Source organism: Choloepus didactylus, chromosome 1, assembly GCF_015220235.1.
Source record: "Choloepus didactylus isolate mChoDid1 chromosome 1, mChoDid1.pri, whole genome shotgun sequence".
Lineage (NCBI taxonomy): Eukaryota > Metazoa > Chordata > Mammalia > Pilosa > Megalonychidae > Choloepus > Choloepus didactylus.
This window is the reverse complement of record NC_051307.1, coordinates 247,809,861-247,832,615: the sequence shown is the minus strand read 5'-3', so window position 1 is coordinate 247,832,615 and position 22,755 is coordinate 247,809,861. Positions and strand designations below refer to the sequence as shown.

Below are 22,755 nucleotides of genomic sequence, written 5' to 3'. Positions count from 1 at the left end.
GCAAACAAATGATCAGGGCAGCCTAGGGGCGGGAAAGTTGGGGGACTGTGGTCAGAAGCTGAAAATCTGGACTTCTATGTGAATTCTCCTGATATTTAAATGCTGACAACTAATTAAACATTGTGCAAGCCAAAGACTGGTGGGCTGGAGTTCAGCCCAGGGGTCACCTCTGTCCGTGAGGCTAATAGGAGTCAGTATTTGAAATGAGAACCAGATCAGGAGAGCAGGAAACTTCTGGAGACCAGCCTGCACAGGGACAGCTTCAAGGAATAGCGGAGGGTGCTTGTCACTCCCATGCCAAGCTGGGAGTCAAGGGTCTCCAGAGCCAAGCCCTGGGGGTGCAGCAGTGGGAGCCCCCCACTCCTACCCCAGCTGGCAGGGAGGGCAGTCTCCTCAGAATGGCTCTCAATTTTCCTCCTTAAATCAGGCTCCGTCTTCTCCAGAATGCCACTCAGCCCGCCCGAGCAGAACTGATTTGGTATCCCAGGGCCCCTCAGAGTACCTAATGAGATCTCAACTGGAGCCTGGGTTTAAACATTCTTCACAGCAGGTTATTGGATCTTGATTTGCTGTACGCATTCGGCTGAGTCACTGTCTCCAAACAAATATGAGAAATAAAATGCTGGGCATGCCCGGGCAGCCAGCCGGTGACTCCTGGTTCCAGGGTGGCAATTACACAGGCCACCCTGCCAAACCCCCTCCCCCAAACAGTCTTAGAGGGAGGGAGGATGGCCCCTCGATGGATGGTGCCAGGCCCTATACAGGAATCGGAGAGAGGGGGTGCGCCAAAGAGACCAAGGAGGCGTTCTCAGCTCCACAGTCATTATAGATGGGGAAACTGAGCCACAGAGCCTGACGGACCTTGCCAAGGTCACAGGTGAGGAACTGGTGGCACCGAGACTGGAAACTGGGTTGTCTGCTCCATGCTCAAAAGACAGGCAGGGATAGCTTGCCAGGGAAGGGAGACAAAGCTTCTGTTCCAGTTTGCTAATGCTGCCTGTTAAGCAAAATACCAGAGATGGACTGACTTTTATAAAGGGGGTTTATTTGGTTACAAAGTTACAGTCTTAAGGCCATAAAGCGTCCAAGGTAAGGCATCAACAGTAGGGTACTTTCACTGAAGCATGGCCAACAGTGTCTGGAACACCTCTGTTAGCTGGGAAGGCACGTGGCTGGTGTCTGCTGATCCCAGGTTGTGTTCTAGCTCCACTGTCAGTTCCTGTGCATTTTTCAAAGTGTCCCTCTGGGCTGCAGCATCTCCTTCTGTCTGTGAACACTTTTATAGGACTCCAGTGATTCAATTAAGACCCAACCTTAATGGGTGGGGTAACACCTCCATGGAAATAATCCAATCAAAGTCATCACCCACAGTTGATTGAGTCACATCTCCACGGAAACACTCAATCAATAGGTTCCAGCCTAATCAGCACTAATACGTCTGCCCCGACATGATTGCATCAAAAAACATGGCATTACTCTCTCTCTAACTAAGCCACCTTGGCAGGTGATCTCTTTGCCCTCCCCGCTACGTGGAACCTGACTCCCAGGGGTGTACATCTCCCTGGCAACACAGGATATGACTCCTGGGGATGAATCTGGACCTGGTATCATAGGATTGACAATATCTTCTTGACCAAAAGGGGGACAGAAAATGAAACAAAATAAAGCTTCAGTGGCTGAGATAATTCAAATGGAGTCAAGAGGTCACTCTGGTGGACATTCTTACGTACTATATAGATAACACTTTTTAGGTTTTAATGTATTGGAATACCTAGAAGTAAATGCCTGAAACTATCAAACCACAATCCAGTGGCCTTGATTCTCGAAAACGATTGTATGACAATGTAGCTTACAAGGGTGACAGGGTGATTTTGAAAACTGTGGATCACACTCCTTTTATCCAGTGTATGGATGGATAAGTAGAAAAATGGGAGCGAAAAACTAAAGGAAAAACAGGGTGGGGGAGAGGGACAATTTGGGTGTTCTTTTTTCACTATTATTTTTTTATTCTTATTATCACTTTTTCTGGTATAAGGAAAATGTTAAAAAAATAGATCAGGGTGATCAATGGACAACTATATGATAGTAATGTGACCAATTGATTGTATATTTTGGATGATTGTATGGTGTGTGAATAAATCTTAATAAAAAAAAAGTAACCTAATTCAGGACGAAAAATAACAACAACAACAAAAAAAAGAACATGGATTTGGGGGGCATAATACATTCAGACTGGCACAGCATCCTCCACCAGCCTTCCAGAAGGCAGGTCAGCTCTGGGGCCTGGAGTATACTCAATAAATAGTAGGAATGAAAATATCAGTGTTTTGGTTTGCTAAAGCTGCTGGAATGCGATATACCAGAAATGGGTTAGCTTTTACAATGGAGATTTATTAAGTTACAATTTACAGATCCTAGGCTGTGAAAACAAACAACTCAAGGCATCAACAGGACGATACCTGGACTCTGAAGACAGGCTGTTGGCATCCAGGACACCTCTGTCACATGGGAAGGCACATGGCCGGCGTCTGCTGGTCCTCTGCTCCTGGGTTTTCTTGCTTTCAGCCTCTGGCTTCAGTGGCTTCCTCTCTCAGCTTCTGTGTATCCTGTCTTAGCTTCTCTGGGACTTTTCTCTATGAGCTTCTCTTAATTCCATCTCTGATCGTTTGTATGTGTTTTATCTTCTTATAAAGGACTCCAGTAGGAGGATCAAGACTCAACTGAAATAAACTAACCAAAAGGTCCCACCCACAATAGGTAGGTCTACACCCACAGGAATGGATTAAAAGAACATGATCCCTTCTGGGGTACATAATAGCACCAAACCACCACAATGGGTATGTCCTCAATTTCACTGGCTGGCTCCAAATGAACGCCTGTGCCACCCCAAGGCAGTAGCTTCCCAGCTCCCCAGGATCACATGGGCCCTGCCTCCAAAGAACGTGAGGCCTCTGGAACCTGCAGGAGGGAGGAAAGCTAGGGCTTTCAGGTTATGGGCCTGGCCCAAGTACCTCTGAGGAAAGGAAAAGGTGACTTTTCTGTGAAGCTGGCAGGAAGAGCCTCAAGGTCTGAAAACGAGGCCCATGAGACGTAGGGAGAAGGGAAGAAACCCAAAGCCTTAGCTGTGTTAGTTTTCTCCAGGCCAGGCCTTGTTTCCCTATTTGTTGCAAATCAAATTAATTTAGCACCTACTATGTAATAAGTGGTCTATCTCATTTAACCCTCATATGTTAGTCAGGATATGCTAGGATGTGCTGCAGTAACAAACACTCCCCAATTCAGAGTGACTGAAAGCACAAGGTTTATTTCTCATTTGGGCTACATGATTAGGCAGCTCAGCAGAGGGGGCGCTTCTCACTGAAGAGAAGAAGCAGTGTGGCAGAGGCTCTATCTGGACACGTACTTCTACCATGACTGGAAGTATCCAGCACTGTTGGACACTTGTCCAGCAGAAGGAGAAACCATGTGTGAGCAGGACGGAAGAATGATCAGACAATCAGATGCTTTCACCCAGAAGTGTCACATGCCACGTCTACTTATATTTCACTGGACAAAGTAAGTCACATGGCCTTGCCCCACTTCAAAGGGGGCAGAGAAGTGCAATCCTATGTGAGTATAAGCAGCCCCCACACCTAGCAGCTATGTTCTAGAACTCTGCTTAATTTCTGACTTGGCCCCATTCTGCTGAGTGGGCAGAATATTTAACCTCAGTCTTTCACGGGGTTTTCCTGCCTGTTCCATGGATCCAGACAAGGTCCCAGGATCTCACATGGTGTCAGGACATTAGGGGGAGAGGAACGCTAGTGCCACCAGTCACATGCTCACACCTGTTAGCTGTGCTCCTGGCTAAGTTGGCCCTGCAGGTCTTGGTGCCATGCTTGGGCTGGGAAAACCTAGGCAAAGCTGGTGCCCAGGATCTCCTCCCTAAACTCACACTGAGGCCACTCTTATATGGAGCCTGGACTCACTCACGCTAGGAAGCCGAGCCTGGGTCCTCACAACTCAGGGACACCCAGACCTCACTCTCTTCTCCAACCCAAGGTAATCCCCACCTTTTTCTTTCCACAAGCCCCTTCTGCCCTCTGTAACCTGAAGCATTGGAAACAAAAGTCAGGAGGTCAAGCTAGCTCTGTTGTCCATCCCACTGCAGGCCTTACCTGACAGCAAGAAGCCCAGGACCAAAACCTACCAATGAAATGGGAGGGAGGAAAAGGGTAAAGTGAAAAAGGGAAAAGACACAAATTGGCATCTCAAAATATTATCCAGCTTCTTTTGAACAACCCCTGAGGGGCATATTATCACAATATGATATATTGTCATATCATGTCATATGTTATCACAATATATGTTTACTGTAAAGAGGGTAGTTTCTCTCTCACATAAAACAAGTCTGGCAGTAGCAGGCAAACGCTGGTATGAGGGCATTACCATCGCCAAGGACAAGGCTTGTTTTGTCTTTCTATTTGAATATCCTCAGTGAATAGCTTCCTAAAGTCATCTCATAGCCCAAAGTGGCTGCTGGAGATCCTGTCATCACATCTGCATTCTAGGCACAGGAAGGAGAAAGGTGGGGGGACACAAGAGCACAGCTTCTAGTGGAGTCAGCTCCCTTTAAGCAGCCTCTGCTGAAGAAAGTCTCTCATATTTCTGTTAACATCCCACTGACGAGAACTCAGTCACACAAGTATCTAGCTGCAAAGGAGTCTGGGAAATGCCATCTTTTAGCTGGGTGCTTCACCAACTCACAAAACATCAGGGTGTTGTTACTAAGAAGAATGGATACCAGTCATCTGCCTACCCTGTGTTAGAGAAGAAGAAACTAAGAGTCAGAGACAGGACGTGACTTGTCCAAGGTCCAGAGCCAGGGAGTGACAGCAGTAGGGAGGTAGGGCTAGAACTTTTGCCACATGTGGTAAAGTCTATTGCCAGCCTCAGGCCTCCAGAACCTCTGCATCCTGGCCATTCATAGCACAAAGTGTAGTCCAAGCAGAACAAATGTGAGCAGAGCTCACACTGAATAGCACACAGTGTTGGTGCGGATGTGCAAGTAGGAGTTAAAACCAGTACAGCCTCTTTAAAGGGTTCAGATTAGGTTCAAGTGCAAGTAAGAGAAAACCCAAGTGGTTTAAACAAGATAGATGTTTCTCTCTCACATTCAAAAAGTCATCAGAAGGTAGACTATCCAAGGTTATTATGTTTGCAACACAGTGTCAGGGACATGGGCTCCTTCTATCTTGTAGCATTGCCAAGGGAAGCTTCCATTCCCAAGTTTCCCCTATATAGCGCTAGAATGGCTGCTATAACTCCAGCCATTACAACTACATCCCAGTCAGCAGCAAAGAACAGCGCCTACCCTCTCTTTAAGGGCGTTGCATACACGCTTACATCCCATTGGCCAGAACTTAGTCACTGGGCCACACCTACCTGCTAGGAAGGCTGGGAAATGGAGTCTTTATTCCAGCGATGTCATCTTGAAAGAGAGCTGCAAATAGGTCAAAGGCTGCTGATACTGAACCCACTGCTAGCATCTGACTTTCACATCTTCTTTGACCCATTCTCAGAACTGCTGAAGACCATGCACTCATCATTCCCACCCTTTCTGCCCTCAGCTCCCTGCTCAGAAATGTGGTAGGTTTCCCTTCCCTAACAGGCTCCTACATAAGCAGTGAGGCCCTAGCAAAGCAGCCCAGGAGTTCAGCTCACTGGCTGTGCCTTTGCAACTGCCTCAACAGCAGCAGTGAGGGCTGCCCGGGGCCAGCAGCATCTCCAAGCCAGGAGCCCATGCCTGCTGACACCAACAGCCCTCAGGCACTGGGACCCTGGGGGCAAGCACACCGGCCCCCACAGCCATAAAGGACAAGGTATGTTGGTGCCAGTGCCCTTGGTGGCTTCCTGAGACACAGGGCCAGCAGAGAAAGTGGGTCCCAGCCTTGGCCCTCAGGACTCCACCTACTAAACCACCTCCTCTTAGGTGTGTCCCTAGCAGGTCCCTCCTTCTCTGACAATGGGAAGCACATAATTGGTAGTGACCCCGTTCACTGTGACTGCCAGAAAACTCAAGGCCAAACCACAGGTACAGCGGCAGCAATGGGGAGACCGAGAGCCTTTCTCCAATTATGTAGAGCCCAATGCTTTATCCAGATTCATTCCCATTTTCAGCTAGTCCTTGCAAAAATGTCATTCCCCAGCAGCAGATCTTGTGCGTGCCTCCAATGTGCCAAGCATTAGGCTGGGTGACAAAAATAATAATAGTTAGCATTATTGTTGTTACTAGACGCCAGCCATTTACACTTTCCGTAGTCTGATCTTTATGAAGTCCCTTAAGACGGGAATTCTTATCCCCATTGTACAGACAACAGAACGGGAGCCGGTGGAGGGGATGTGGCTGGCCCAGGATCACTGAGTGAAAGGTGCAGAGAAAGGATGGATCATTCCAGAGACTGTGTTAACAGGCTGGGGGATGAAACTACAGCTTGGAAAACCGTAGCTCTCTCTGTTCATGGCGGTCTCCTCCGCTCAAATGGGAGACCCTGACGGGCAGGGATGGCAGGGATCTGACTTCCCTCCACTTCCCCGGCAGCCAGCCCAGGACCCAGGCACTAACAAGCGTGCCTTGGTTGAAGCAATGAAGGGACCCCGAGCCTTTCCCAGGGCTCAGGGCATCCGAGGGGCCTGCTGCAGCCCCTCACCCCAGCCCTCAGGCTGTCGAAAGGAACCAGTCCAAGCGTTCCTGCGAAACCCCCATGTGGACGCCTCCTGCTCCTTTCTCTTTTTATTAAAAAATAGATTGAGAAAATATACACGCTTTGGCCCATCCATCATGGTGGGCTTTTGAGGAGGTCAATGCACCATGGGGATTGGGATGGGGATGGGGATGGGGACGGGATGGGGGGTTGGTGAGGAGAGCCAGACCAGTCCTGGGGTGCTAAGGCTTGGGAGGGAGGAGGTGTCCTCTGTCTGCTGAATCAGGTCTGGTCCCAGGAATTAAGTCTGGGCCGCATTGCTGAGCAGGGTGAGGACAGGCATCAGGAGACAGTGGCAAAGGGAAGCTGTGAGGGATAGGCCTCCAGCCCCGGGATGAAGGCAGCCCGCCACTGGGCATCCCCCACCATGGAAGGTTCTGTGACATGGCCCTCCCCAGCCGGGACCACGTGATCCCGGGCCTGGCCTTCTCTCCGGCCTGCCCTCCACGGGCCTGGGGCTGCGTGGCTCAGGCGTTGATGGCCTTCCAGCGCTCGCTGTCCGTGCTGTTAATACTGCCGGCATGGCAAGGCATGGAGGCGACGTCATCCAGGCAGGCAACGCCGCCAGCCGAGTCGAACTGCGTGCTCGAGTAGCAAGCAGCCGAGGTCCCCACAGCCTCAGGGAGTTCCCGCCGGGTCACGGCGTAGGGCTGGGGCAGGTGCATGTCCGGCTCCTCCGTTTCGTCGACTTGGCACTTGTAGGAGAAGAGGATCTTTGGCTCTGAGCTGGAGGGGAGGAGAGGGGCAGGGGGAGCCTGGCTGTGAGCTAGGACAGGCTTTCCCCCCGACTGCGGTTGTGACGCCCATCCTGAGAGGCCCCCATCGCTTTGGACGCTTGAGTCAAACAGGTCTGTTTCACAGCCTGGCATCTCTCATTCCTGGCCATGAAGCTTAGGCACTTGGTTTCAGGACCTGTTTTCTCACTTCGGCAGGTGCTTTGCGGAGGGTGAGCGTTTAATCAGCACCTGGCCCAATGTGCCAGTCCTGACCACCACCCCTACTCGCGCAACCCCTGCAGCTCTTATCACTGTGCACTCGGCACCCCACCGGTCACTTAACTGTCAGCACCGTTGGACCCATTTTACAAAACGGAACCTGAGGCTCAGAGAGAGAAAGTCGAGTGCTCAAGGTCATACGCGCCAGGTCCGAGGTGGGGCCGGGATTCTGTCAAGTTCACCTCACCCCAGAAAGTCCACAGCAGCCCATCCCACATGCCCTCTCCCAAGCTTACCCAAGCAGGAGGCAGGCCTCCCCACCCCACCCCCAGGTGGCGTGGGAGGGAGGCAAGGAGGTAGGGGTTTGGGGGGCAAAACACACGTACTTCAGAGTCAGACCCTGACCCCTTAGCATCCCAGCTCCCTGACACTCCCCTAAACACACGTGCACAAAAGTGCACTCCAACCCCACATGCTCAAGAGCACACTGGACGTCCCACCCCAAACCCACTCCTCTCCCCAAGCATCCCCAGCTAGAATACAGGCTCCATGCAGGCCCAGATGTGTGTCTATTCAGCCCCTGTTGTGCCTGGCATATAGCCTGCTGGGTGAATGAATGAGTTAATACATTAAATTAAAGACAAGTTAGAAAGATGGGCAGAGCTGCTATTTCTTTTGGAGGGAAAGAGTGAGCATTGGGAGTGCATATATATATACGTGTGTGTGTGTGTACATAAACATATGCACATACAACAGATACATACACACGCAGATAGACATATACACACACACACACACACACACACACACTCTGCCACTGGCACCTGGCCCAGGGAGACCGCTCCGCTCGCGCACGCGCACCGCGCACACCCCAGGAAGCAGAAAGTGCGGTCCCACCAGCAGCCACACGGGGGCGCCCGCGGCCCTCAACCCGGAAGTCAGCGAGGAGCAAAACCAGGAGCCCGGCCCCGCCCGCACCGGGGTCCCCTCCTGTCGGGGGGACTCACCCGAAGAAGCCCCGGAGGAAGGTCACGTAGATGAGGGGCGCGAAGAAGCTGAAGTAGAGGAAGGTGGTGGCGTCCACGCAGCTGGAGGGGAGAGGTGGAGGGTCAGGGGGCGGGGCCTCGACCTCAGGCGGGACATCGCGCCCCTCGCTGCTCCGCCCCCAGCCCTGGGCGGGCCCGACGGCTCGCGACCACCCCGCGTTCCACGTACCAGAGCCCCTCGATGATGTCGGCACAGAGCAGCGCGCTCCCCAGGCCCTGCACCAGGTTGAGCAGCGCCAGGATGCCCGCGTACACGTAGAAGCTCCGCCGCGCTGGAGGGGGTGGGTCTATGAGGTCCTGCCCTTCCAGGGCCAGGCCCTGCCGCCCCTCCCTTCCAGCGCGTGGTCTGGGACGCCCTCTGGGGCTCCCCCGGAGGTCTCCCCCCCCACACCCCGGTCAGGGTTCTCCAGCTCCAGGCCACAGTGGCCCGAACAGACCTCCCCCACCCCCACCCCTCCCCCAGTCCCTCTCCCAGGGCCACGTGCCAGCCGCTCACAGGGCAGGGAGATGCGCTCCTTCAGCGGGGTCTTGGGGAGGACGACCACCAGAGAGTAGACCTGAGAGGACAGAGCGGGGCTCAGAAGGATGTCGGGGGCACCCTGCCCAGACCCGAAGCCGACCCCCAAGGCATCCCTTCCCGGCTAACCCAGCCCACCCCCAGGGTTCCCAACCGGGGAGCCCCAACCTCCACCTCACCAGGAAGAAAAAGCAGGAGCTGACCAGCCAGAACTGGCGGCCCCCGTGCCCGTAGATGTTGAAGTCCTCAGCGGACAGGTGGGCATCTGGGTACAGGATCTCCAGGGTCCCCTGAAGGGGGAGGGGTGGAAGGAGAGGGTCTGGCCAGGCCCTGCCACCTGGAAAGCCACCTCCCCAAGACCTTGCCCTGATGGGAAGCCCTCCAAGGCCTTTCCATCCACCAGGCCCATCTTTCTCAGCCTGGCCTTCGAAACTCCAGGAAACCTGGCTCTCAGAGTTCCCTGCTCTCTGGCTATATCCTGTCACCTAACTGAGTCATGTGGGGCAGCAGGGGGCGGGGGGGTGGGCAGAGATGGTTAAGGTGCAGTCCCTGCCCCCATCTAAGAAAGGGGCCACTAGACCCACGTTTCTCAGTGTGATCTGCAGGTCTGCATTTTTACTGCCTGGATCGCTTGTTAAAACAACAGATTCCTGTACCCCATTCCTGACCTACTGGCTCAGAGTCTGTGGGAGAGGCCTGAGAGCCTTTCTTGTTAACAGACACCCCCAGGGAGATTTCTTTGGTGCAGTTCGAGTTTGAGAAACACTGCACCTAATAAACCCTCAATAATCCCTGGCCTGGTACCAGGAGGCAGTGTGAGCCCAGCCCTGGGTGACCCAGCCCCTTCCCCTTACCTGGGTGACCGAGTAGGCTAAGGACAGCACCGTGGTGATGGCCAGCACCCGCTTGATACTCGACTTGCTCTCCAGGTGGCCTGGAAGAAACATGCTGGTCAGCGAGCGTGGGCCAGCCCACAGGATGCTGTGCGGGGCCGCCCCCAGCCAGGGAGGGAGAGCGTGGGCCCAGGCCCGCGAGCCCCAGCAGCACACGCACCAAAGGCCAGGCCCAGGATGACCACGCTCAGCTCGATGGCCAGCAGGAAGAAGCGGGTAATCTCCCACAGGATCTGGACACAGAGTGGGCAGACGTCAGCCTGGTGGCCTGGCCAACCCCTGGCCCCCAGCATCCGGCGCCCCCGCCCAGCCCGCCCTTCTCGGCCAGCCCAGACACACCTTATCAGCCACCGTGGCGGCATCCGACGTGCTGACCGTCATGGACACCACCGCCCGGGCGATGCCCACCAGTGCCACCACGAACACCTGGTGGGGCCAGGGGTGGGAGACTCTGGGTACGGCAGGGACACACAAACCCACCCCCACACCTGCGGGTGCCTTCTCTTCCTCGAGAACAGGAGGAATTCCTACTAAACTGCAAAGCCCCCAAGTTGGGGCTCCACTGCTGTCTGGCCTCAGGGCTGCCCGTTGCCATCACCACCACCCCGCGCCCCTGGGCCTCGGTTTCCCGGCTAGCGCTGACATCCTGGATTCCAAGGCCCATGAAGCAAAACAGGGGCCAGAAGGGTGAGACAAGCTGACAAGGTGGAGCCAGAGTGCCTGGGTTCAAATCCCAGCTCTGGGACCCCAGGCGAGTAACTGCACCTCTGAGCCCTCAGTTTCCTCTTCTATAAAGTGGGAGTTAAAGCAGCCCCTGCTGCGTTTGATTGTTGGTAATATATGCAGCCCAAGAGTGCCTGGAACCCAGCAAGAGCAGAATACGAGTTTGCCATTGCTGCCGTTGTTAGTGGTTTTAATCCTGAAACAAGTGGGGCTGGGAAGAAGGTGGCTATGGAGGAGGGGCTTCAGAGACCTCGGGTACAGTGCTGGTGCACAGCAACTGGTGGCTTTTGTCTGGGTGGTTCCTGCTGAGGCTGGCCTCCCAGCTGTGACACAGCCTGCCATTCCCCTGGCCTCAGGATTGGTTCAGGGATATCGAGTGGAAGTTGGACCCAGGACAGCCAGTTCAGTGTCAGGAAAGGCCAGCTGATGCAGTGCAAGCCTGGGGCCCCCGGGTGGCTCCTTGGAGAGTAAGGCCATCAGAGAGAAGCCAAGCTGAGAGGGAGATGGAAACAATGCCCCAAGCCCATCCCTGAGCCCCAGAATCCAGGCAGGCCTGCAGCCCTGGGGTGTCCCAGCTTCTGAGGCAATACCTTCCATCTGGCTTCTGTGAGGTTAAGTTGGCTTTTCTGACACATTAAAAAAAAAAAAAAGACAGCCCAGATTCATATACAGTGTGCCCTTTGTGCCATGAAAATGGTAGCTGGGCCTTGGGGAGGTTGCCACCACTCAGCAGACCAGAAGGCACCTAACTGCGGAGCACCCACTGTCTGCCAGGCTCCCCCCAAGGCTGGAGTTTTGCATGTCTTCTCATTTGGTGCTCATAAGAATGCCACAAGCCAAAGCAGATTCACCAACTATTACACAGAAGGGCGTCGAGGCACAGAGAGCCCAAGCCACTGGCCCAAGGTCACACAGCATGGCTGGGATTTGGACCCAGTCTGCTCGAGTCCACTCTTACCACTGCCTCCTGAGCTCTTTAGGGCAAGGGCCTCAGGAATAAGTGAGTCAGGCTCTGCCGATGCCCCTAGCCCTAACTTATGCTACTGGGCACTGGGCCTGGGTCCCTTCTCCCTGCCTGCTCCCCCAGGAAGGTATTTGCCTGGCATACAGTGAGTGCTCGTGAATAAATACATAAACAAGGATATGGTTAGAGGGGCAGCAGGAGAGATGGAGGGAAGAAAGCAAGCTTCAATTCCCATGCCTAACCCACCACCTTCTCAGGGGAGGGGCTGGAGGAGGGGGCTCCAGGCTGCTAGTGGCCCCAGGGCCTTTACCCATGGCCTCCAGGGCTCCCCATTCCCCTCACCTGCCTCTCTGTCTACCCACTGCCCACTCTTCTGACCTGGAACGTTCTGAGCCAGGCCACAACCAGGGGGACCCTGGGAGCCACTCAGCTCACAGAGAATGGAGGACGACAGTCAGGCCCGTCCTTTCTAAGCAGAGGTAAAGAGCCCTGAAGGAAGGAAGCCAGACTACTGGCACCTGGAGCTACCTTTGCAACCACAGCCCTGACCCCTTGCCCAGGCAGCATGCATCCAGACCCCCAAGTGATGAAAATGCAGGCTCACCCAACAGGAAAGCTCCAATAAGTCCCATGGAATACGGATGGACAGATAGATGAGAAGGTGGATAGAGGGAGGCAGCAGTGGACATTTTTTCCCCACCCAGCATGTTTCCCCTTCCTCTAAAATCATTACCCTGTTTTGTTTCAAGGACCACCCCTCCCTCTGCCTCAGTCCACTGGGTCTGCTTGGGTTGACCCCATTCTCCTAGCTCCAAAGTATCGTTTTCCCTGCTAGCCACACTGACTGATCTGGGGATGAGCATGTGATCCAAGATGGGCCAATAAGAAGGAATTCCGGGCCTACACTGGAATATCAGGAAAGGGGTACTCTCTGATGGAGTTGGTAGGGAGACAGGATGTTAGATCAAAACTGCTCTTGGCCATCTTTGATAACTCAGCTGAGATAAGACCAGAGAAGAGCAGAGGCCAGAGGTACACAGAGAGAGACAGAATCTTGATGACATCATTAACCGCCCCCCTAGATCCAGCCATACCTGAAGCTGCAGTTTTTTAATACATAAGGCAATTAATTATTTTTTTTTTCCCCTTAAGCTAGTTGGAGTTGGGTTTGCTGTCACCGACTGGGATGAACTCACCAGGATGTAAAAGGTGATAAAAATGGGGCTGGAGGTGACACGGATCTTGGCCCGAGCAGACGGAAGCTTCCAGAGCAGGAAGATGAAGAAGAGCACATTGGGGACGAGCAGCAGGAGGTCCCAGTACCGGACCCTAGCAGTGGGTAGAGAAGCTGGCTCAGTGGTGAGGTTATATATGCACTGCCTCCAGCATCCCCCCCCAGCATACACACACTGGGAAAGCACACTGACATCCAACCAAGCTGTCCAGCAGGGCTGAGGCCCTCACCTAGAGTTGCCAATGTCTTCGTAGAGCAGCAGCAGACACTGGTGAGGTACAGTGATGTTTGGGGCCAGGGGTGGGGGCGGCGCTGTGCTCCCATTGGCCCATGCCACCTCCTCCAGGGTGTCCATCCAGCCTGCAACCAGCCCTGGGGAAGTGAGAGCCACTAAGGTTAGCAGCACAGGGACTGTGGGCCCTGGGCCACCATCTCTGGGTCTCAGGCTCCCAGCAGAAATTCCCCAGGCCAGGCAAACGCCTCCCCGCTCACCCCCGCCCCACCCACCAGACGCTCAGCTCCAGGGCCTGCTGGGTGGAGGGCAGATGTGGAGCTCCTGCACAGGCCACCACCCCATCTCCACACAATCTTGGGACAGGAGCCCCGCCCCTTATCTCAGGCTCTGTCTCATGAGCCCCCAACAATAACAAAAGCCACCACCATTTATTGAACGTTTCCATGCGCCAAGCACAGCATCTGGGCTCCTTGGCATCACCCCTGTTGAACCCCTTCAATCTGGAAGGGCTTGGGTATAGAGAGGCAGGGGAGTGGAGTGGTTCGGAGCAGGGGCTCTGGAGCCAGCACCTCCCGCCCCTGTTCACGGCCCAGGCTGGCCCCACACTTCCTGCTTCCCCCCCAGGGAATGGTGGTAACGACAGCATCCACCTCATGAGGCTGTGGTGAGGATGAAGTAAGATGACTAGCGGGAGGCATCTCCAGCAGCGCCCATATGTGTTACGTTCCCAGTGGCTGTGAGCTGTGGCGCCCCCCTCTGTGGGGATGTGTGAGGTCCCTCAGCTAGCAGGTGGCAGAGCGGGGCAAAGCATGTACCTCGGTTCCACCTTCCAGCTCTCATCTCCCCTAGCTGCTGCTCTGTGAGGCAGCCCACATGGACGGGACGTTGGTGTGCCTGGAAGACGTATGCCAGGCCTCCAAGTGGAGATGGGAGTGGGGAGAGGAGAGGGAGCTGTGTGTGTGTGTACAAAGGCCCAGGGGCTGCTCTCAGGTACCTCAACTCTGAGATTGAGAGGGTCAGGGGAGAAGCCTGGAAGACAGGAGAGCTGAGAGTCTGGGGTCTGGGAAACAACATAAGGGCCAGCCTGGCATGGGGTCTCAGAATCCAAGACATGAGCACCAGGTCACGAGGGGCCTCTTGGAGACTGAGGGGCAGAAGGAGTGGGCAGTGACTCCTGGCAGGGGGGAGCCAGGCCAGGCCGGGGCACCAGGACTTATTAGGTGCAAACATTTAAAATGGGGACCCGAAACAGCCTGCGTCTTGTGACCTGGTATTTCCACATCCAATAGAAATGCATGTAAAGGTGCATTGGAGGCTGGTACTAGAACATTCATAGCAGCTCAAGGCCCAGCCACAGCAGAACATATACAGATGTGGTGGCATATTTGCATTACTATGTAGTAATAACACAATGAACTATGGCTGCACATGACAACACAAATATGTCAAGCAAAAGCTGGGCCCAGGTACACACGCTGCCTGATTCCACAGAAAACGACTACCTCTGTGGAGGATGGAGGGGACAGGGGACAGTAACCGGTGGAAACACACCAGTGCCTGGGTACCTGAGCTTGGCGGCCATGCCCAGGTTTGTTTCCTGTTTGCTAATTCCTTAAGTCACATACCGATGATACGGGTGGCTTTGCTGGGAGTGGTGGAGAGTTATGCTTTGATAAATGAAAAGAAAGTTAAAACGCTTTCCGTGTCGAGAGCACAGGCCTCCCATGTGGCAAGGAACAACCTGGGGAGCTTAGTGCCCTGTCAGCAAGAAGCACTTGGGGCACTCCAATGGGAGCCCCTGCTTGGGTTTTTGCTGACACCCGTCCAAGGGGAACAGCATGGCCTGGACCAGCACTGCAGGAGATTTAGGGACATTCTCACAACTTGACCCTAGCCAGGAAATTGCTGGTGACACTCCAGCTGAAAGAGAGAAAAGCCTGCAAGAGGGTCAGCCCTGTTCTCCATTTTTCTTTCCAACAGGGCACACGCCAACCAGGCAATCGTGGCTCCATCTGTAAAATGAGGACATAGCAACCTCCACGGGGCACTGGGGTGGGGGTGGGGGGCTGGGGAGTAGTTAAGAGGAGACTAGCTGCCTGGTGCAAACTGGGTCCAAAAATAGAAGGCGGTTCCCTCCCCTGTTCCCTCCTGATAGGAATGGCAGCCTGAGAAGTCCGCCTTGCTGCAAGGGCATTCATTCATTCATTCATTCATTCTTCCTCTTTCTCGGCAGATGGTGCCGAGCAACTACAATGAACCAGGAAGTGCAATTGTAGGTGCTAAAACTGGCAGGGAACATGACAATCAAGGCCCTGCCTGCATGAGGCCTTCATTTTAGGGAAGGGAGGCTGACAATGAGCACGAAACCCTACTTCTAAAAAGGCAAATTTCTCCTGGCGATAAGTGCTAAGAAGAAAGCAAATCAAGAGAGGAACAGAATGATGCAGAACACGGTAGAGACTGCTGGAGACTCCCCCAATGCCCATACTTCCATTGAGTAGAACCTTGGGATTTTAGCCGGCTCATGGCTGTCCCCAGCTTCCCTTGCAGCCAGATATGGCCACATGACCACACTGTATCCGAAGGGACGTGAGCAGAGTAATGTTTGCCAATTTCAGGTCATGCCTGTCTCCCTTCCCATTGGCTACAATATAGATGTGAGGGCAGGAGTGGGAGCAGCCATCTTGGACCATGAGGCAGACGCCATGTGCTGGGGATAACAGAGCTAAAGGAAAGTTGTCTAGGCCCCAACATGATGGAGCTGTCATGCAAGACCTGGGCAGCTTGCAGGCAGACTGTCACAGGACAGACAGAACTAGCCTTCTATTTCATTATTTTGGTGTTAGTTTCAACAGCTAAGCCTTAATCCAGTGTATAGAAGGCTGCTGCTTTGGATTGGGAGGCCAGGCAAAGCCTCTCTAATGAGGCAACATTTGATTTGAGATCTAAATAACTGAGAAGGAGCCAGCCTTGGGAAGATCTAGATAAACTGCATTCTGGGGAGAGAGCGGGCAGCGGATGCAAAGGCCCTGAGATAGAAACAGGCTGGGCCTGTGTAAAGGGCAAAAAGCAGGCAGTGTGGCTGGAGATAAGATCAGAAAGGTCAGTGGTGGGCCGGGTGGCCACATGACCGCAGGCAGTGTGACCTTGTTCTCAGCACAGCAAGAAGGGTGTTAGGGGAGGGAAGTGACAGGTCTGATTTATCTGTGAAGAGGTCTGCTCTGACTGCCACGTGGAGACCAAAGTGGGAAAGAGTGGAAGCTGGGAGATCCCCTCACCCCCCAACTGAGGGGCTCCTGCAACAGTCTGGGTAAGAGCTGACAGTAAGACGCTTGAGCTAGGAGAGCAGGGGGGATGGTGGGGGCTCCTTTGGGAGGGTTGGCCAATGCTGAGGGATCAAAAGCCGGGAGTCAGGGAAGATTCATGCAGTTTCTGCTTTGCGCCACTGGATATTTTGACACTGTGAGGCAGATGCTGATGGTGGTGACCCACCAGACCCTGCCCACCTTCTTTCTTGCCAACGAGCTGCTATTTTGGTCAAGGATCCCTCCATAAGGCCCCAACCAGGCAGAGAGCTGAATCTCAACTAATCTAAGGTGGTGGTTTTAGGGGGCAGGGCAAGTGGGGAGCAGCACTGTCCACCTCCGGAAGGTACCGGTGCTGTACATGGACAAGACTGTGGATGCGGGAAAGAGAGGGTGCTGCAGATTTTTCTTTTTTCGTGCATAGGGTCCAGGGCTGCCAAACACCCTGCAGTGTGTGGGACAGTCCCACAAAATGAAATATAGTCCTCCTAAGTTGCTGATGGGGCCCTGCAGAGAGGGCCTGGTCAAAGGCAGGGGGGGAGCCCGGTGCTTTCCTTTGCCAGGGACTGGTTTATGCAAGGGCACGTGGCACCATTCCAGCCGGTGAAACATGGGGGAAGGTGCCTGAGAAATATGAGAGTAAGATACCCTCAAGAAGAAAGTGTCTGTACGTGGCCACCTCCCTCACAGACTCCCCGTGACATGAGATAATCATTTCCAAGTCACTTTGAAGTGAGAACATCAATGACCCAAAGGAAGGAGAGAGATCCCACTTCCTCCTCCCTGCTTCCCATCTCCCTTTTTAAGGTCAAGCCTGATACAGCTCATTTCTGATTCTGGCAGCCCAGATGCCAGGAAGCCCAGGGCTGAGGGAACAGGCCAAGTACCCAGTCCCTACATCTGGGCAAGGAACCCCTGACCCCCAAACTGTGGCTGAGAGGAATCAGAGAGGCCCCTTAAATGGGGAGGGGGGGAAGCTGGGAAACATGTATGGGATATGAGGGGCAAGCAGCATCCAAGCTCCCAACCGTTGCTAAGGAACACCCCATTTTCCTCTGGGGGGAACCTCAGCTCCTCTACTGTCTGCCAGTAGAGGTTTAGGAAAGGCTGACACCACCCCTTCACAACACCATGTGACCCAACACTGGCCAATCAGGAGGTTCCACTGCCCTGGCCAATGAGATTCAGCCCTGGGATTTTTGCTAGAATCCGTGGGAAAGAGATACTCCTTCTGCTGAGATCACTGAGGCAGAGCTGCAGCACTTTGATCCCAGGTGTGGAGAGCCCACCTGAGAATAAAGCCAACCCAGAAGAGAAGGGCACTGCAAGACAGATGGAGATAGGTTCCATGAGCTCACTTGAGTGCCTGGATCCAGCCACACCTGAAGCCAGTCCCACCCCATGGACTTCTCAGATCAGTAGCCCAAAGGATTCCCTTGTCTGCTTAAGCCCGTTTGAGTCTGATTTCTCTAATTTACAGTAAAAACCTTGGCCAGCTACTACATGTCATGGAGCTGGGCAGACCTGGGTCCCACTTTTGGCTCTTCCACCTATTTGCTGTGTGGCCTAGGGTAAGTTGTTTCACTTCTCTGAGCTCTTGGGGACAAGAGCTCCTGTCTAACCAGGTTGCTGTAAGGAGCCAACAAAACCAAAGCAGTAAATGTCTGCAAAGCATCACATGCATAAAGGTAATTGCTGTTTTTCTACCAGAGCAGGGGCTGGGGGGTGGTGGGGATTTGGTTCACATGTCCAAGGGCCCCTTTTGAAGCCCTGGTTGCTACGGGAGTGTGGGGTAAGGAGGGAGAGATGTCAGCATCTCCCACTGCTAATTCCACATTTACAACACAGATCAATCAGTAAGCCCAGCCTGTGCGTCCTTCCCTGCCTGAGCATTGGACAAACAGCACCTCACTTAACCCTACAAGTATCCCCACTGTGCCAGAGGCTCAGAGAGAGGGAGTCACCTGCCCAGCCTGGATTCCAGGTTGTCTGTCTCCAGAGCCCAGGGCCCCCAGTCAACAATTTGCCAAGTGCCCCTATCTTGGGCCTCAGTTTCTCCATCTGTGGAATGAGGGCAGGCATCAGGCTCACTCTAAAGCTGTGCTTCTCAAGCTTGCATGTGCCTGGGAAATCACCTGGGGATCTTGTAACAAAGTGCAGATTCTGATCCTGCAGGTCTGGGGCCTGGCCTGAGTGGCTGCATTTCCAAAAAGCTCCCAGGGGATGCCTGGGGATTAGGAGGATATCAGTCATACCAGAATTGACCTTGTGTTTGGTTGAAGTTTATAAAATAATTGAAGAATATAAGTAATAGAATAGCAAATGCTTCCTACATGCAGACACAGAGCTAAGTGCTTTCCATGTGGGAACACACTTAACGACTACGCCTGCCTCTAAGACAGAGGGGACTATCATTACCCCCATTTTACAGAGGAGGAAAGGAGAAGCACAGAGGGGTTAAGTCCCTGGCCTTCTTTGCTCTTAATTATGTTACACAAATGGTGCAATACACCCACATTCTCCATCCCCCAAGCCCCAGTGCTTTTCCCTTGGGGTGAGTCCTGGCTCTGAGGGCAGAAGCCCAAGGTAGGGACAAAGAGGGGTCAGCAGGCACAGGAAAAAGGGGCAAGTGGGAGGCTGGCTGGGGCCAGGGCCGGAGAGTGGGGGCAGCCAAGACTAGAGAGGGCTGGGGAAGAGGCTTCTGGGACAGCAGGTCAGATAACAAGGACGGTCTCAGAGAAGGTGGTCAGTGGGATGCTGACAGCTCTCAGATAACCCCAGTCCTCTTGGGACCAGACAAACAGGAACAGACTGCTTCTTCCACCTGCAAGGGAATCTCCCAACCTCATTAACATTCCAGAGGCCAACTTCCCAACCCCTGCTCAGCCTCCCCTACCTGCTTGCCACCCTCCAGGGCAGGTCTGTGGGGCAAGATGCCAGCTCTGGTCACACTGGTGCCGGATCTCCTGGGGCCCTCTCTCGGCCTCAGCTTTCCCATCTCTCATCTGTGCAATGGGCCTGACCCACCTTCATCCAGAGCTAGTGGATGCGAAACCCCAAAAGACTGATGAGCTTCCAAACCCTGGAACAGGATGGCTCCATAGTACAGAGGCTAAATATCCTTTAACACCTCACACACACCCACACCCCTATCCTTCAGCCTCGGGGGGGCAGGGGGGGAGGAGGAGGAAGAGGAGGTGGAGGAGTGAACACTGACTTAGGGAGACCTGGCAGGTAAGTGGGCAGCACAAGCAGGAGCCCCAGGAAGAAAGAAAGGCCTGAGCCCCTGGCCTTCATCTGGCTCCCTGCTTGTCCCTCTGCCTCATTCCCTTCCACTCTCCAGCCACTTTAGCTTTCCTCTTGTTCTTCAAGCTTGCTAAGCTTATTTCTACCTCAGGGCCTTTGTGCTGGCTATTCCCTTGGCCTGGCTCCTCCTCCAGCTTTCTCTCCATCTTTCCTTCTCTCCATCTCAGCTCCAAAGCCGCCTCCTCTGACAAGCTCTCCTTATCGATCTCTAGAGGTCAGGCCACCCTTGTGTTTTCTTTACCTGTGGCTGAAGCTGTCCTAGTTGTCCATTTACTCACGTACTGTCTGTCTAACCCAGAGTCCTTGTCAGTCTTGCTCACGACCCAATCCCCTACAGTAGTGCCTGGCACATAGTAAGTTCTCAATAAAACGTGATGCCATGACCAACTGAATCTCCGGCACAGTGCAGCCAAGCCCTTCCCAGGCGGGGGTTAGGGAGGTGGGAAGGTGGGGAGGTAAGGATATGCCTGGGAGCACCCCACAATCCCCTCCCCACTGCAGAGTTGAAAGGCAAGGCTACTCCTCACCCTCCAGCCCCAAGTTCAGCAGAAGTAGAGTCCTTAAGCCTTCAAGGTGGCCCCACGTGGAACAGAGAAGGGCAGATGGAGCTGCAGCCCCAACTCAAGCACGACACCCCCCACCCCTCTGAGGCTGCTGGAGGCCACAGGGGGGCCCCAGGCAGGCCCTGTAGTGTGTGGTCTCCCCCCTCCCTGAGCCCTCCACTTCTCCTTGCTTATGAGACTCCCAATTGCAGGGTTCACTCTTCCTTGGGGTTCTCTGTTTCAGGCCCTGGTACCTAGAGGCCCCTTTGCCTTCTGAAACTTCCCCAGGGGTGTCTTCTGAGGCTTGCTCTGAATGGAGAGGGGTCACCCCCCTAGAAAGGAGAGGGAGCAGGTAGGCTCCCTGTCCAGCTGTGGGGGAAGGGCGCCCCACCAGGTTTGGGGGCTCGGGGTACAGCTGCTGTGGGGCGATGAGATGCACCTGTGGCTTCCAGAGGCTCCCCGCCCAGTCGTGGGGACGGGAGGGGGCTGTTTATCTGGCAGTGGCTCTCGGGGCTTCCATGGAGCTTTGCAGGTTCCCCACCCAGCCCCGGGGTACAGGGGAGAGGGCGCCCTGTCCGCTGTAGGGGCGGCATCCCGTTGCGGCCGATGAGACTCCTTCTCTAGCTGTGGCGGGAGTTGGGGGGTGGAGAGGGGCCCTAGTTACCTGAGAGCCTCGGACTGCGCTCAGGCTCCGCCGCCAGGATGGCACATTGGCGGCCGCCGGGTCCGAGGACCCGGTACAGGCCCCCGGCCTCCGGCCTCCAACGCCCGGAGGTGTCCGGGGCTGGGGAGCGTCGCCCAAGAGCGGGGGGCGGCCGGCTCCGCGGAAATTGGGGGATAGGCCGGGAAGGCGAGACGGGGTCAGGCTGCCAGAACACCGGACCACCCTTCCCGGCAGCGGCCACCCAGAAGGCAGGACTGCCTCTTTCGTCCAGCCCAAAACGCAAAAACAGCCACAATCCCCCGCTGGTAGCACTCAGGCCCGCCCCTCACCCGCCAGTAGCCTATAGGAATGGACGTCCGCCGAAGAGAGGGCGGAAGCAGCCAATCAGATCTTTAGAAGGCCGGGCGCCTCGCTGACCTCTTAAAGCAACAACACGAAAACACCGCGGGGACCGAAAGCCGCCGCGGGGAAGAGAAGCCGCGGTGTTTCTTACCCGGAAGGCGGGCCAGGAAATCCCGGACCCGAGAGCGGAGGACGCTGCCACCTCTCGGCCCCCGGGCCAACAGCTGTCAGCAGCTGTCAACGGGTCACGATCGCTGCCCCGAGTGCTCCTCCTCCTGGAACGCGGGCTGCCGCGGGGAGCCAGGGTGGAGAGTGTAGTCCTGCCCCCAGCAGTCCTGGGAGGAGCCTCCGGGGGCCGCCCCCTCGCGTGCTGCCGCCTCGGGCTCCGCGAAGGGGCAGCTTTTCCTGGTGACGTTTCGCCCCCTGGGCAAGGAAGGAAGTGTGGGAAACCCCACCCTCTGGAGGACGCGTTTCCATTAGCGTGCCACGCTCCTTGAGCTTCCTCCATCAAAGAGGACTCACTGGCTTTTTATTAAGCAGCGTCTGGATTTCAGGCACTAATTCTCATAACAACCCTTCAGGGTGGTTATTAATTAGTCCCAGTTTAGAGGAGGAACCTGAGCCTTCGAGAGGTTAAATAACTTGCCCAAAGCCACCCAACCAGGAAGTGACAAAGCCAAGACGCCAGAGTTTGAACCACCCACACTGTCACTTCAAAAATTCTTCCACGCTCCTCTCAAAGGCAGCTTCCTCTGGGAAGCCTTCCCTGATTGTCCTTGCTCCTGGGTATCTATCCTACACTCTTAGCTCTTCTCGCACTGGCCCTGCGTGTTTTGCCCCTCACCTGCCTCTTAAGTCCCTGTCTCCTAACCACCTCCTCTGCATTCATCATGTTCAGGCTCTGCTGGCTTAGTTTCTGTTCCTTGAATATGAAAGCTTGTTCCTGCATCTGGGGCTCTGTATCTGTCCCCCTCCCTGGAATGTGTTCCCACAGAAGTTCCCAAGGCTGGCCCCTTCTGGTCATGTCACCTCCTTAGAGGGGGCTTTCTTGACAACTTCGCTAAAGTAGCTGTCCAGTCCCTATCACATAATGCTCTTTATTTCTTTCAGAGCACTAATTGCTATCTAAAACAATGAAATATATGTATATACTTGCTTCCTAGTTACTCATCTGTGTCATGAGTGTCATGTCATGCTTGTCTTATTCCCTGCAGCATCCTGACGCTAAGCCGGTGCCTGGCACAAATTAAAGTGCCCAGTTATTGCAGCAACCCAAGATTACACACGCCATGATAACACAACTAGG

The 22,755-nt window shown here is 54.4% G+C and overlaps 1 protein-coding gene and 1 long non-coding RNA gene across 4 annotated transcripts; one reads left to right on the top strand and one right to left on the bottom strand.

Annotated features, from left to right (window-relative positions):
* Positions 1–6,731: 6,731 nt before the first annotated feature.
* Positions 6,732–21,767, bottom strand: TPRA1 (transmembrane protein adipocyte associated 1). Of its 3 annotated transcripts, none has more exons than XM_037803356.1 (11): positions 21,601–21,767; positions 13,286–13,427; positions 13,018–13,150; positions 10,474–10,560; positions 10,295–10,367; positions 10,096–10,175; positions 9,445–9,531; positions 9,221–9,281; positions 8,894–8,996; positions 8,686–8,766; positions 6,732–7,469 (listed from the first exon to the last, which is right to left on the bottom strand). In XM_037803356.1, the coding sequence occupies exons 2-11, from the start codon at positions 13,408–13,410 to the stop codon at positions 7,211–7,213; spliced, it is 1,089 nt and encodes a 362-aa protein (XP_037659284.1). In that variant the 5' UTR covers positions 13,411–13,427; positions 21,601–21,767; the 3' UTR covers positions 6,732–7,210. The 3 variants fall into 3 exon arrangements, with proteins under 3 accessions (XP_037659284.1, XP_037659276.1, XP_037659292.1); XM_037803348.1 differs by having other exon boundaries at positions 6,733–7,469; positions 9,421–9,531; positions 21,601–21,766; XM_037803364.1 differs by lacking the exon at positions 21,601–21,767 and adding an exon at positions 21,108–21,425 and having other exon boundaries at positions 6,733–7,469; positions 9,421–9,531.
* LOC119509382 lies at positions 8,610–10,944 on the top strand. Its single transcript, XR_005211687.1, has 2 exons — positions 8,610–9,498; positions 10,171–10,944. It is a non-coding gene; the product is annotated as an uncharacterized LOC119509382 (long non-coding RNA).
* Positions 21,768–22,755: the final 988 nt, after the last annotated feature.